General features: G+C 50.3%; 5 protein-coding genes across 5 annotated transcripts; 2 read left to right on the top strand and 3 right to left on the bottom strand.

Annotated features, from left to right (window-relative positions):
• Positions 1 to 1240: 1240 nt before the first annotated feature.
• Positions 1241 to 2929, bottom strand: FMAN_08600 (uncharacterized protein; the record flags this gene model as incomplete). The annotated part of the gene is made up of 1 exon (XM_041835081.1): positions 1241 to 2929. The coding sequence occupies one exon, from the start codon at positions 2927 to 2929 to the stop codon at positions 1241 to 1243; it is 1689 nt and encodes a 562-aa protein (XP_041685280.1).
• A 559-nt stretch (positions 2930 to 3488) lies between these two features.
• On the bottom strand, positions 3489 to 4616 carry FMAN_08601 (uncharacterized protein; the record flags this gene model as incomplete). Its single annotated transcript, XM_041835080.1, has 2 exons — positions 3489 to 4273; positions 4331 to 4616. 2 exons carry the CDS (start codon positions 4614 to 4616, stop codon positions 3489 to 3491), a joined length of 1071 nt encoding a protein of 356 aa, XP_041685279.1.
• Positions 4617 to 5093: 477 nt separating this feature from the next.
• Positions 5094 to 5643, top strand: FMAN_08602 (uncharacterized protein; the record flags this gene model as incomplete). The annotated part of the gene is made up of 2 exons (XM_041835079.1): positions 5094 to 5102; positions 5152 to 5643. 2 exons carry the CDS (start codon positions 5094 to 5096, stop codon positions 5641 to 5643), a joined length of 501 nt encoding a protein of 166 aa, XP_041685278.1.
• Positions 5644 to 5729: 86 nt separating this feature from the next.
• On the bottom strand, positions 5730 to 8552 carry FMAN_08603 (uncharacterized protein; the record flags this gene model as incomplete). The annotated part of the gene is made up of 8 exons (XM_041835078.1): positions 5730 to 6177; positions 6232 to 6585; positions 6641 to 6972; positions 7026 to 7327; positions 7377 to 7824; positions 7884 to 8085; positions 8208 to 8458; positions 8493 to 8552. 8 exons carry the CDS (start codon positions 8550 to 8552, stop codon positions 5730 to 5732), a joined length of 2397 nt encoding a protein of 798 aa, XP_041685277.1.
• An 825-nt stretch (positions 8553 to 9377) lies between these two features.
• Positions 9378 to 13675, top strand: FMAN_08604 (uncharacterized protein; the record flags this gene model as incomplete). Its single annotated transcript, XM_041835077.1, has 10 exons — positions 9378 to 9536; positions 9588 to 9775; positions 9823 to 9877; positions 9930 to 10528; positions 10585 to 11011; positions 11067 to 11222; positions 11271 to 11838; positions 11891 to 12057; positions 12111 to 12640; positions 12691 to 13675. 10 exons carry the CDS (start codon positions 9378 to 9380, stop codon positions 13673 to 13675), a joined length of 3834 nt encoding a protein of 1277 aa, XP_041685276.1.
• Between the last annotated feature and the right edge of the window lie 428 nt (positions 13676 to 14103).

Raw genomic sequence — 14103 nt, 5'->3', positions numbered from 1 at the left:
AAAGAAAAGAAGAGGCTGCCAGGTAAACAGTAGCACTGCATTTGAGGCGTTATCCTGTCAATTCGAGCGGGATGCAATTGGCGCAGCTGATACGCTGGCAAAAGCAAGCATCCTTGGTCAATCCAGCAACTCAGCGTGTCAGCTTCTGCTTGGGCGCAGTGAGCCAATGGTCCTGTGTAACGCGTCTACCGTTTAGAAAGGCAAGGTGCAGTGCAATTGATAGCTACCGGTACTGTCTACTCCGTAACTAGGTCTCTCGCCTCTTCCCTTCCCTTGTTTCCTCTGATGCGCTGTCAGTACGACCTTGGTTTTGTTTCATGCCGTGGAGCCACATAATGCATAACATGACATGCTACGCCAATTTAGCTGGGGCTTCTCCCAGTAAACTTCCGGCGTTTTATTGACTCAACTCAATGGATGTCGTTTCAGAAACGAGGGGCCTTTGAAGATCTCCCCTTTCAAGGGACGATTTCTATTTGCGGCGTTGGGATAATCGCTACATAGGTACTCTAAGCTTTTGACAAGTCATCCCAGCTGGCCTCAGGTTAAGATGCTACGCCGGAGAGAGTTTGGCTTCTTACAGCCACCCCCTGATGAGCGAGATGCGGATGCGGCTTTTGTACGACCTTGGTTTTGGAGCTGCCTTGTTTTTTATTTATTTGAATTGGCTTTTCATGACGTTCAATGAACTCCAGCTAGCAAAGGGACGTGCCTGGCGCTGCTTCAGCCTTGAGGCGTCGTGCTAACCAGTCGCCGCGAAGGATCATCTGTCGGCGGGAATGCCGCTCAGAGTTTAATCGTAACGCCCAGGCAAGAGACTATCGATTGTCGCGATTGACATCTCAGAGCCAATCGATATATTTCGTCCCCTTGCTCGTATCGCGGTGTCTGCCAAGTTTGTATTTGCTTTTGCATCAGCCAGGCTTGCTAGGACTTTTCAGTCGTGCTGCCTTGACCCCAGGAGCCTCAACTGAAGACGATTGGTTTGTGGTGGTGGCTTCTAGGACTATCAGAGTGGTTCTTCCCACGCTCCCGGATGGTGTGAGTTCCAGAGCGCCGCGATTCTCAGCATGCCACGGGTGGCCGGAATTTCTCCCCTGGAGCGTGGCGTGGACTGGAGGCGGCGGCGATTGCCATTGCCGGCAAAGTCGCGACACAGTCTCCTGTTGCGCGTGTCCCAATGTGGTCATGGTGATGCTTCTTCTGGCACGTCTAATATGACGGCGTGAGGCAATTGGGATCATGTAAAGTCGTAGACCATCAGGCTCTCGCGGCCGTCTCGCGCCTCTTTGAGGACGATGACCATCTCATCATCGAATCCAACCCAGTTCCTCCGGTCTTCCCACTCAGCCCTTGGTGCCGATGTAGGGCTGCCTGCGTCATCGGCTGGCTGCCTGGCCGTAGGTCGTACCTCGATGCTGCTGCCTCCGCCGCGGCCCTCCAGCTCCCATACGCGGATCTCGTCTCCTCGCGTGCTAATGCTCACGGCCTTACCCCGCGGTGTGATCTCCGCATCTGAGATGCCTGATGTGTGGCCCCAGAGGCGGATACCCAGGGACAGTGATAGGAATGTCGCAGTCGACGTGCACAGGTATAGGACGAGAGTGTTGTCGGGCAGTGTGGCGAGAAGATACGGGTGGCTGTAGCAAAGAGTCGTAAGTCCTGAGCGTGACTCATTGGTGAGGGGAGAGTCAGCGCCGCCAGTGGCTGTAATGGGGAGCGTCGATGCGAGGCGGGAGGATATTGTGTCGACGCCGGAGCCATCGGCTGATGGAGTTATCAGCAGGTCCTGTATTCCGATACACCAGCCTTCTCGGGCGGAGAAGGTGTAGGCGATGGAGGCGCTCACAGAGGACGACATGCGCCGTATCGATAGAGCGAGTGGTAAATGGGTGGTGTGCGACTTGAGCGATGTGAGGAGATATGGAGGCGGCAAGATCGCGCTCGGTGGTTTCTCTGTCGCCTTCGATGGCGGTCCATCATCGACACTATTCGCAGTGTCGTTCAAAGCTTTGTCATCTGGGCGGTTGAACGTGTATAGCGATATTAAACCCGCTGTCGTCGCTGTTAGGACATAAGGATATCCACAAGCGACAGCGACAAGTTCTCCGTTACAACTTTCCTCGTGCCGATATCTCCGTAATAGTTCTTGTCGCTCAAGATTCAACCGCCAAAGTCCGAAAGCGCCATCTGCGAATCCCACCACGATATCCACTACTGTTCCAGAACCGTTTTCGTCCACCGCAAGTGAAGTCGGCGCATTATCGTCGCTTTCGTTTTCATCGTGCAAGTCGAGCTGCGCAATCGGTCGCCGCGTTCGAAGATCCCATGCGCGCAGTCCAGATTCCGAATCAGCCGTTATTGCAATGCCCTCCACGACCTTGACCAACGTCCTCTTCTGCCCTCCATTCTCATCTGGTGCATCCCGCACGCTGACCTCCTCCACGGCGCACTTCCCTCTGGCCCAGTTGTGACGTAGCTTATACTGTCTCTTCCAGTCGACACTCTCGGTCTTATTGCTCTCCCTTAGAACCTCATCCTCCGGTGCTCTTCCTTTCCGGCCATCTGCCCACACAGCTCGTCGAGAAGAATACTGTAACTTGGTTCCGCCAGCTCCGCCGAGTCTAAATCCAGGTATACGTAAAGCGCGCGGAAGAACAAAGCGTTCGTAGTAATGTTCGCGCCATAGATGAGGATCCGACGCAAGGCGGTAAAGACGCTGTGAAGTGGGGGAGATATCCAGCAACTCTGACGACGACAGGAAGGATAATATTCGCAGTAGAACCTCGGAGGATATAGTGGTGAGAATATCGTGGGAAGGTGGGTTATATGCCACATTTGCGAAACGTATACGTTTTGAAGGCCGAGGTTGAGATACTTCTTGTGGTTCGGAGGGTTCTTCGGTCGGAGGGAGCTTACGCTTCGGCATTTTGTGCGGATGTTGTGCGCTGAGCAGGACGAGCCTGCGATCAGCTATATATAACCTAGAGAGGAAAGGAAGCGGGGGATTGTAGAGGTGTTGATGAAGCTCTAAGGTTGGTAGGATAAAGAAGTAAAATGTCGGTGGCGATCAAAGGTCGGCGGTTGACCGGAGCATGGTGATTGCGAGCTTACCCTGTACAGGTCGGTGTTCAAATAATTTCGGAGTTTTGGCACCAAATTGATTCACTCATCGATATATGATTAGCAAATGGTTTATACGGTATTGCTCATGGTGATTTAGATACGTAGCCGAGCACTTCATGGTTCACAAATCAAAGTCATGGTGGAACATTCGCTGCTGCGAAAGGTATCACTTCATACCTATCTGCACGTCAATTTGGTTGTGGATTATCATATTGGCTTAGTTTCCTGATGCATCCATGCGTATCTACTTCATTCTCCAACGTATAGACGTAGGGTATTTCCATAATGCGTGTAAAGAGAGGAGTTCAACATCTCCCATGTAAACGAACCCAAACTCCAATGATGCTAGATCAATCATGCCCTCACAACCCCACCGCTGCGAAGATATCATCATACACCTTTCCTATCCAACCTTCCATGAGACCTCCCCTCGCGACGACCCCTAGGCCTCCAACTGCCCAAAGAGCAGCAAAGGCGACTGAAGCTCCGTGGAGAGCGACCCATCTCCTTCTCCTTTGCTTCCTGGCTCTCTTCTCCGCGGGTGCGGTACTTGTACCCCAGATGTATTTCGTCGTAGGCGATAGACCAAACCACTTGGCCTGACCCCAGATCATATGCCCGCAACCAGCAGCAAGAAGACCGACGTAAGAAACCCAAGAAGTGATAGGATGTCGAGCAAAAGCATGTGCGACGTAGGCGAGGCCGATATTGGAACTGTCGCCCTCAACTTGCAAGGGCAGAACACGATTGACGAAGACATGGGCGGCGAAGAAGACGGAAAAAGCGTAACCGGATATCGAGATATAGCTCAGTGGTGGCCATGGCGAAGAAGCTCTCCTTTGATTCTCAAGTTCTGTCCTTGAACGATGGAGAGCGTACATCCCAGGGGTCGCAGCACCGTAACGTTTCATGTTCTGTGATCTCCGCAACAGTCGAAGAGCGATTCCTGATCCAATATGGGCGATAACAGGGAGAGCGACGAGAATTGGTTCCGTAAGGGAGGTCTGGTAGATTTCACGAGTCATGAGGAGGTACGTCTCGGAGCCAGGGACAGAGCGAGTAACAGCGGGGATGAGGGATACGTTGGCGAGATGGAGGGAGGTGAATAGACCCATTGCGTAGCTCGAGAACTTCTGGATTCGCATAACTGATGAAGTGTGAGTTTACTGTGCTGTCCAAACACGTGGACGCATTGGGTACTCACGATAGAAGATTGGGCCTGGACCTGTAGCTCCATTTGTGAGGTTTGTACTTGCGCTCAGCCCGGGAGCACCGGTCGAAGGCGCCTTGATAGATGCTGAGCTCCTCTCAATATCATCAGCATCAACCATCTCATAACCATCATCGCTTCCTCTCGGCGGTGGCCCGAGGTCCCGGCGGTCAATAGAGGGATCTGCTGGCGGAGAATCGATCGGGGAAGGGTCAAGCTGCTGTAAAGACAAGAAGCTTGCCTGTGAGGCTCGACGATCTGGGGATTGGTCGAAATCCATAATGATACCACGCCCAGCGCGTTTAAAATCTGTATGACTACAAAAACAAAGGACAAAGAAACAATATCTGGCGGGGGACAGAAAACAAGAGATGACCGCGCGGGCTCGTGACAGGGAAGGGACTGGAAGTTTTTCCAGTTGGGATTAGCGCCTCAACGTGCTGGATTAACGGGGGAAGCTTTCAAGACTCTGGGGCAGGTGGTTCTGGAAGCCCCTTGTCGAAGACCCCCTGGGAAAATGACGTTGAGGTTCTGGGAGCCCGGTCAGCAAGACATGCTACGCTTTGATTGGTGGGGGGTCGAGATTCTAGGCTCTAGCCGAACTGAGTTAGTGCCCGCACTCTTATCTGGATCGTGGTCACTGCTTCAAACTTCCTTCATCAAACATCAGCAGCATACAACAGTCACAGCGCTTTCACCAACACCACACTATCAGACGTCATCTTCATAACTGCACTAACAAGAATACAAAAACAAAATGCCTCCAGTAAGATCAGAATACTCTGGTGCTCATGCCTTGACTAACGCGTCACCAGCGACACCTAACTCTTCCCTCGGCGCAGACTGCTTCGGCACGTGAAGCTCAAAAATCTTTCTACTGCCAGCTCTGCTCAAAAGGCTACTCACGCATGAATGACTATGAAGCCCATCTCAGTAGCTATGATCACAGTCACAAACAGCGCCTCAAAGACATGAAGGCCATGGTTCGTGACCCCACCGCGGGCTCTCGTGCGCGTAAGGCCGAGGCCAAAGCCGACGGTCTCATCAGCATCAAGCTCCCTGGCCAAGAGACTGCCACTGGTGGAGGAGGTTTCAAGAAAGGCGGCTTCAAGAAGAGTGGCTTCAAGAGTGCTTTCACCAAAGTTGAGGGTAGTGGATCAGCAGCAACGACGACTGAGAAACCCAAGCCGGCCAGTACACTTGATTCAGCACCAATCAATCCGGGTCTCCAGAAGAACTTGTCACCAGAGAGCGACACTGAAGACGAAGGATATGAAGTCTATGACCCTCGGTTTCCCACCGACTGAGCTGCATCAGACTCATCTTAAATTACGAACATGAAACGAGAATTCTATTTGCGAGTATCTATCCGGGTCCTTTCTATCATTCTATTCTACATGGGTGGCCACTGTACACCTCCGATCTGCGATATATCCTGTTCCAACAATCCCAACAAATTTCGACTTCCAGACATCCAGTCCGCCATTTGGTTGACTTGGGCGTTCTCACCAAACTCTGCATTTGGCTCACCTGCATTTCCCATGGTCGAGTCCATGACAGGCATGAGTCCGAGCTGGCTCAAATATACGTCGAACTCGTCACCGATGGGCACCATTGCCTGATCTTCCACTTGTTGAGACTTGGCTTCGACGTACAGGGCCGCGACGTTGCTCATGATACTGCATAGTCGTGACAGTTTTTGCATAGTCTCCGACGCATCACTGGTCTCTTCAATGGAAGCACTGAACTGCTTCAACAGTTGGAGATCTTCTTGCGATGACGTTTCGATGACATATCCGAACAGAACAAAGAAGGGGGCAAATGGAGTCAGCACCAGGTTCCTAAAACCTTGTTAGATTTACCCAAAATCCAAGGAACTGCAACGATGAACCTACCAATGGACATATATGGCTCTCGCGTGGGGGTCTTTCCGCACTAAATCCATGCAGGCGAAATGTGCGTGACAAGCCTTTCGTGCAGTGTCTATACAGTCTTTGCAGAACCTTGTGGGTGACCCTTCAGGAACTGGAACTGCTCTGTAAATGAGAGTCATGGTTGACAACAACTGCACTTCGTCACCCTTCAGGTGGACATCGACGAGAGGGGAAGCACCGATTTTCTCGAGCGATGAGATAGCCATTTCTCGGCTCTGAAACGACTCCGCCTCGACACGGCGGCACTCAGCTGCCAGCAGACGGGCTCGTTCGGCGAGGACAGCTGGTGGTTGGCTTAATGCTGCTGGACAAAACCTGGCTTCATTAACCACGAGGACTCGGGAACATGGATACAAATGATAACACTCACAGTTGCTCATACACCTGACCCTGCAACGTTGCAGCGTTAAGCCACGTACCCGCAACAGCTTTGGTTTCAAGACTCAAGATACCATCGAAGCCGAAAGTACGTGGAATGGTGATTTCCCAATCCTGGATGGCAGGGGCACGGCCTAGTCGAAGTGCTAGTGCTTTGTCCGTGGTATATGTGTACCAGAAAAGGATTGCCTTGATGTCAGCTTCCTCGGGGTTACGCGTTGAGAGATCCCTGCGATGAAAACCAGCAGTCTGGCAGATTTGGGCGGCGGCACAGTTCAGATGCCAAGCCACGGAGGGTCTGCAGACGTCGATGGTGTATAATGTCTATGCCTTTGTTAGCGCTTAGTACTTATTACACCAAACTGACTTATGCTTACACCCATGAGGAGAGCCTGGACTGTTTCTATCTTGGTCGACATGAAGAGAGACATGTTTGCCAGCGCTGTTTCCAGGTTGACGCGACTTGTGTAAAGGTGTGATGCAAACTCATCCTTTAGAGGTTTGTTGTCAACGGTCAAGTGGTGCTGTTCAAGAAACAAGTAATAGAGACCAACGTTGACGATGATGAAGGTGGAATCACTAAAGTCGTCTGTGGGAAAGTAGACCATCCGACAAAGGTTGGAGAAGTCATTTATTCCAATGAAGTAGCAGACAAACGTGAAGAGACCTGGCGGAGAAGCTGGACAAAAGTCAGCGAACGGTTGCACAGTTGATGTGGTCACTGCTACCTCTCACTCTCTTGAGCAAGTTCACGACAATATCCATGGGAGGCATTGGCAGTTGACCCAACCCTCCCTTTGGGATGGGCTGCTGGAGTGGAAAACGAGGACCATGGCTGATGGACTGGCGGCTCTGAAGCTCGGCCAACTGTCTCAAGTTTGCGAGAGCTTCCCACATCTTGGGACTGACATCGTTTAACGAGGTGCGCTCGACGGCATGCTCAAGAAGGTCGCTAGCAAAGGTGGTTTGCTGGGCAATGACCGAATCACCACCCAGAACAGACTCATCATCGGAACTGTCAAAAGCCGCTGTAGATGCAGAGGCTGGATCGAGACCTGGGAAGGCTGCAGGGGTGACAGGAAAATGAATGTTACTTCCTGGAGTGGAGACGGGGCGTTGGGAGAGATCCCGGAGGAGGCTTTCTATATTGCCTAAGCGGACCTCAATCTGGTCGATCTTTCGTTCACTACGAGGCACACATGCCAGCGGTTAGTGGATGAACTGCCTTATCTGGCTGGCGAACGGCTATCGGCGAAGCTGCATGGAGGGGACAAAGCGGCACCATGTGCAGATACAGCGTCTGGGGTAGAAGATGATATGGGGTCACGAACTATTGGGACGAGATGAGAACTCGCTGCCGGGGCTCTTTGGGTCTCTGGCCAACGCCTGTGGATGTACAGGAGCGCTTGGCCGTACGACAGTTGGAGCATGGCCAATCTTTATCGCATCGGATCTATAACGTGCAGGTGTTATTAATACCATCTATGTTGGACAGCCATTGTTTGCAGAAACGTGCTGACTATGGTGTGTTTCTGAAGGCATTCATGGGTGATGCTCACCTTTCTCGTACGACACTGATCACACTGTGTTCACAAGAGTTCTTGTCAGTCCTGACAGGCAAAAGGATTGTTACATAACACAAGATATGGTTGATGGGTGAAACTCGCAGCGGGCCGATGCAGCTAACAAGGCCATACTGGCATGGCACACCATTTTCGCGATTGATCGCTTTGGGGTTGCCGTGTAAGCGATGCGGTACGATACGCAGGCAGTCAGGCCGGGGGAGTCCATATTCTGAATAATGCCAACGCTGGAATTGGCTAAATCGGAAATCTGGTACTTACCGCTCTCCGAGCAGAGTCATCGGAAGCCGCGGGTCCGTTATTTGCGTTCCCAGGCTCCATATCGAATCGAGTTTCTGATAATAGAGATAGATATGCGATGCGGCAACCTTCTTTTGGGTATTCACTTGCAGCCAAGGAATTGAGGCTGCAGCAGTAAGCTCAAGATCAATAAAGTGATAAGTTTTTTTGCTCTGGTAATCGGTGAAAGCGATTAGGCTCTCAGATAAGATGACGACGTGTGTATTCCGGTGAGTATCGCGGATGTGAAGGGTGAAGGAGAGTGGAAGCGGGAGCCGCGGGGACCGATTGGCGGCAGTTGAGGGCGCCGGGCTGTGGCTTTGGCGTGCATAGATTATAGTAGCATGTGGCGCGCGCGTTCCGGATCTGGTCAGCATTGAGTGTGGCTTTCGCTTTGGCAAGACATTCACATTGTCGGGGGTAACAGTTGGAGAAACAGGGAATAGAATTGACTAACTAAGGATATGGTAGCATTGATGCTGTTTTTTTAGTTTGAACCAATTGTCACTGCGTTCGTTTCATGTAGGACTGAGGTTAAAGTATATACTCTGTAACTCAGGTAGGACTGTAGGCCCTTAAACGAGGAATACGAAATCTAGGGAAAGGACTCTCGGGCTGTCAAGATTAAGCAGGCGGCTCAATAATTACCCCGGGTAATGAGCCATTCTGGGACACCTTCCAAAACTAGGTCTTACAGGTCAAGCCCCGTCGATCTTGTGGCTGTATAAGCTAATTGGTCAGTTCGTAATCACCCCGGGGTTTGCGGGTTGCGTCTAGACGTCAACGCCAAGAGCGAGCATCATTGTTTAAAACGACCTTTATCTGCAGTTTATTTTGACTTTGACAAACTGCACCTCTAAAGTTAGTATGGCTGTAACTAAAGAAAAAGACACGCCGGCTGGCGGTTTACAGTCAGGTTCTGCTGTATCGAATAATCAGGACATGGCGGTTACTATTGAACACAACGGAGATGAAAAGGGTGACACAAAGGAAGAAAAGAAGGATACCAGCTTCAAGTACTACCTGGTATGTATCACAGTCGCGATAATTGTGAGCATCTACTAACAATATCCGCAGCGCGTCTTTACTTACAACGATCGCTTAGGATGGATCCTCAACAGCATCGCATTCGTAGCCATGATCGCCGCTGGAACGATACTACCCCTGATGGACCTTGTTTTTGGAAAGTTCATCAACGTTTTCACTGACTTTGCGACTGGAGTGTTGTCGCCTGCTGGGTATCGAAGCGAAGTCAGCAAGTACAGGTATGTTTGTTAGCCACTGTTTGCAGTCAGACACTGACCATTCATAGCTTGTACTTTATCTATCTCTTTATCGCAAAGTTTGCTTTGACATATCTTTGGACGGTAAGTCACTTATACGCAATATTCATGCAAAAATAAAAGCTGATGGGGGTAGATTCTCGTCTCTATTGCTGCTATCAACACCACAAAAGCACTGCGTGTCGACTTTGTACGAAGCACCCTTCGTCAAGAAGTCGCCTTCTTCGACTCTCCATCCTCATCAATCCCAGGACAAATCACAACAAATGGAAATCTCATCAACCAGGGAATATCTGAAAAATTTGGCATCACCATTGCCGCTCTATCAACTTTTGTCTCAGCCTTTGTCGTCGCCTTTGCCGTGCAATGGAAATTGACACTCATTGTCCTTGCCATCATTCCCGTCAACCTCGTTGTAACGATTATTTGTGTTGCTATCGATACTGGCTATGAATACGCCATGTTTGATGTCTACTCGCGATCGAGTTCCTTGGCGGAAGAGGCTTTCTCGACTATTAGAACTGCTCATGCTTTCTGGGCGTTCCCTAAGCTGTCAAAGAGGTTCACGAATACGCTTGAGGAGGCGAGGAGGATTGGGCACAAGAAGTCTTGGGTATACATGGTTCTATTCCCAACCGAGTTCTTTTGTATCTTTGCAGGTTATGGATTGGCCTTTTGGCAGGGGATGAGGATGTACTCTGAGGGTGAGATCACTCAGCCTGGTACAGTTGTTACGTGAGTCTTCTGTCTCTACTCATATTCCGACGGTTTGACTAACTTGATGCCTCTAGTGTCATCTTTGCAGTTCTTGTTGCCGCTACGGCTCTCACTCAAATCGCGCCCCAGACAATCGCCATCTCCAAAGCCACTGCAGCTGCGCAAGAGATGTTTGAGATGATCGATCGCAAGTCTCAGATCGACGCTTTGTCACAGGAAGGAGATACCATCCCTGATTTCAAGGGTGATATCCAGTTTCGTGGCGTTCGCTTTGCGTATCCATCACGAGCTAATGTTGAAATTCTTCACTCACTCAACCTCAACATTCCCGCCGATCAAACGACTGCTTTGGTTGGTGCTAGTGGATCAGGAAAGAGTACTATCTTTGGACTTTTGGAGCGGTGGTATATGCCAAGCGCTGGTTCTATCACCCTCGATGGTCGCCCTGTTGAGAGCTTGAACTTGCAATGGCTAAGAACAAACATCAGAATGGTTCAGCAGGTATGTCCCACTATTCATGGTCACTGCAAACCGAATTGGCGCTGACTTCTCCCAGGAACCTACTTTGTTCAGCGGCACTATCTATCAAAACGTTGTCGACGGCTTGACCGGTACCTCTATGGTGGACCTTTCAGAAGAAGAAAAGAAACGCATGGTTGTTGATGCCTGTAAATCAGCTTATGCCCATGACTTTATCGAGACATTGCCAAATGTAAGTCTCTCCTTTCCCTGTATGATACTTTGACTAACCCCTTTTCAGGGCTACGATACTTGGATCGGCGAGCGAGGAGCTTCTCTGTCTGGTGGACAAAAGCAACGTGTAGTCATTGCTCGCAGCATCATCTCTAACCCCAAAGTCCTCATGCTCGACGAAGCTACCAGCGCTCTCGACCCCAACGCCGAAAAGATCGTGCAGCAAGCTCTAAACAACGTCGCCAAGGGTCGAACCATGATCGTCATCGCTCACAGACTGTCTACGATTCGAGATGCTGATAACATCATTGTTATGGCCAAGGGCGAAACTATCGAGCAAGGTTCCCACGATTCTCTGATTGAGAGAGGCGGTACATACTCGCGTCTCGTTCGCTTGCAGGATCTTGGAAAGGGAAGTGCTTCAACAGATGACGAAGATAGTGAGACGGATAAGGAAGAGCCAGTTGCTGGTCTTGATCCTGTTCTGTCTCGTGCTTCTCAGCATGCTACGGCCGATATCTCGCAGGACGATGGAATCAACTATGGACTTCTGAAGGGCCTTTGGCTTGTCATCAAGGAGCAGAGGTCCTTGTGGTTCTCTGGATTCATTTTGATCATCATCTCATTATTAGGAGGTAAGTCTCATCACAAGCGACTTTAGAAAAGGGGTAAACTTACAGGAACTAGGCGGTACTTACCCAGCATTGGCGATTCTCTTTTCCAAAACAATGAAGGCTTTCGAGACTATCGACGTCAGCGAGGCCAACTTCTTCTCACTCATGTTCTTCGTCGTTGCCCTCGCCAACTTTGTCATCTATGCTGTCGCTGGCTGGGTTTGCAACGAGATCGGTCAAGTAAGTCTATCCTTGATCTGTGCCATCAGATGATTGTGACTGACACTTTTCAGCATATTATGACTGTATATCGCGGCGAGCTGTTCGACAACACCCTTCGACAAGACATGGTCTTCTTCGACGATCCCAACCGCGGAACTGGCGCCCTCGTCTCTCGACTAGCTGCCGAGCCTACCAGTCTTCAGGAACTTCTATCTATGAACCTATCACTCATCATGATCAACATCGTGACTGTTCTATCAAGCTCTATTCTTGCTATCGCCTATGGTTGGAAGCTCGGTCTTGTTCTGACACTTTGTGCTCTACCCGTTCTCGTTGGCTCAGGATATGTCCGAATCCGTCTTGAGTACAAGTTCGACGATGATACTGCTGGACGGTTTGCGAAGAGTAGCAGCTTGGCTTCTGAAGCTGTGTTGGGAATCAGGACTGTGTCTTCACTGGCCTTGGAACGCGCTGTCATTGAGAGATACAGCAGTGCCCTTGAAGGACTTACTAAGGAGGCAATTGCTGGTTTGGGGTGGAAGATGTTGTTCTACTCGTTCAGTCAGTCGGCGTCATTCCTTGCCATGGCGCTGGGTTTCTGGTAAGTTCGGTCTCATTCGCGAAGCACAAAGGAAATGCTAACAGGCACAGGTATGGCGGTCGTCTTGTCTCGTTTGGCGAGTACACCACAGATCAGTTCTACGTCATCTTCATCGCCGTCGTCTTCTCCGGAGAAACATCAGCCATGCTCTTCCAATACACCACGAGTATTACCAAAGCACGAACTGCCATCAACTACATCTTCCAACAGCGTCGTCAAAAGGCTCTTCACGACAATGCAGACAACGGACCAGGGGCTTTGGGAAGTGAGAAGTCATCCGAGAAGGGTATTGATGTGTCCTGTGAGGAAATCACCTTTGCTTACCCCCGGCGACCCAAGTTGCAGGTCCTCAAGGGCGTCGACATCAGCATTGAATCAGGAAAGATGGTTGCACTGGTTGGTGCATCAGGATGTGGCAAATCGACCATGATAGCGCTTCTCGAGCGTTTCTATGATCCGACTTCGGGTATGTTACTTGCGGACGGACAGGACATCAAGATGAAGGACAGACGATTACACAGAAGGGACATTGCTCTTGTTCAGCAAGAGCCAGTCTTATATCAGGGTTCCATAAGGGACAACATCTCCCTCGGTATCGAGGAAGGCGTTCCCTCTGACGACGAAATCATCGAGGCTTGCAAACAAGCCAATGTCTACGAGTTCGTTTCATCCCTCCCTGAAGGACTCACTACACCCTGCGGAAACCAAGGCCTCTCGCTCTCAGGAGGCCAACGCCAACGTATTGCCATCGCTCGAGCTCTCATCCGCAAGCCACGTCTTCTTCTTCTTGATGAAGCCACGAGTGCCCTCGACACGGAAAGCGAGAAGGTCGTCAAGGAAGCATTGGATCGAGCTGCTGAGGGAAGGACAACAGTTGCTGTAGCTCATCGACTGAGCACAATTCGAGACGCGGATGTTATCTGTGTCTTTGCAGGTGGAAAGATTGTTGAGAGGGGAAGACACGAGGAGCTTGTTGCGAAGAGGGGGCTTTATTATGAGATGGTGCTGGGTCAGTCTCTGGATAGGGAGGCATAGGCATTAGATGGAATCGGCGTTTAGGGGGGTTACCCTTAGGATATCAGGGCCAAACGGGACTTGGATCTTGTGATGTTTCTGGTTTGGGATTCTCTACTCATCTGCTCATGGTTGAGTCCAGGATCAGGACGACCAATCTTTCTACTCTTTGTACATTCATCATCACTACTTTTGTAATATAGAGCGGGCGCAAGAGCCGTACGCAAATAGACTTCCAATTTTCACACATCAGCAGTTGAAATTGACATATAAGCCTGGTTCTGTCAATTTGTCTCTTCTTTTCACCTTGTATTCTGGACAACTGGAACAACAACTTCGAGGTCAGACAGATACAGCATCATTGCAAAAACGATTTCACTTGTTCATGTCACATTTACGAAGCTGAAGACGAGATAATGGGATCAAAACGTAGCCTGAACAATGTCTAC

Source organism: Fusarium mangiferae (assembly GCF_900044065.1).
Source record: "Fusarium mangiferae strain MRC7560 genome assembly, contig: FMAN_scaffold009, whole genome shotgun sequence".
Taxonomy (NCBI): domain Eukaryota; kingdom Fungi; phylum Ascomycota; class Sordariomycetes; order Hypocreales; family Nectriaceae; genus Fusarium; species Fusarium mangiferae.
Note: the sequence above shows the minus strand (reverse complement) of the source record. Positions and strands in the feature narration are given on the sequence as shown.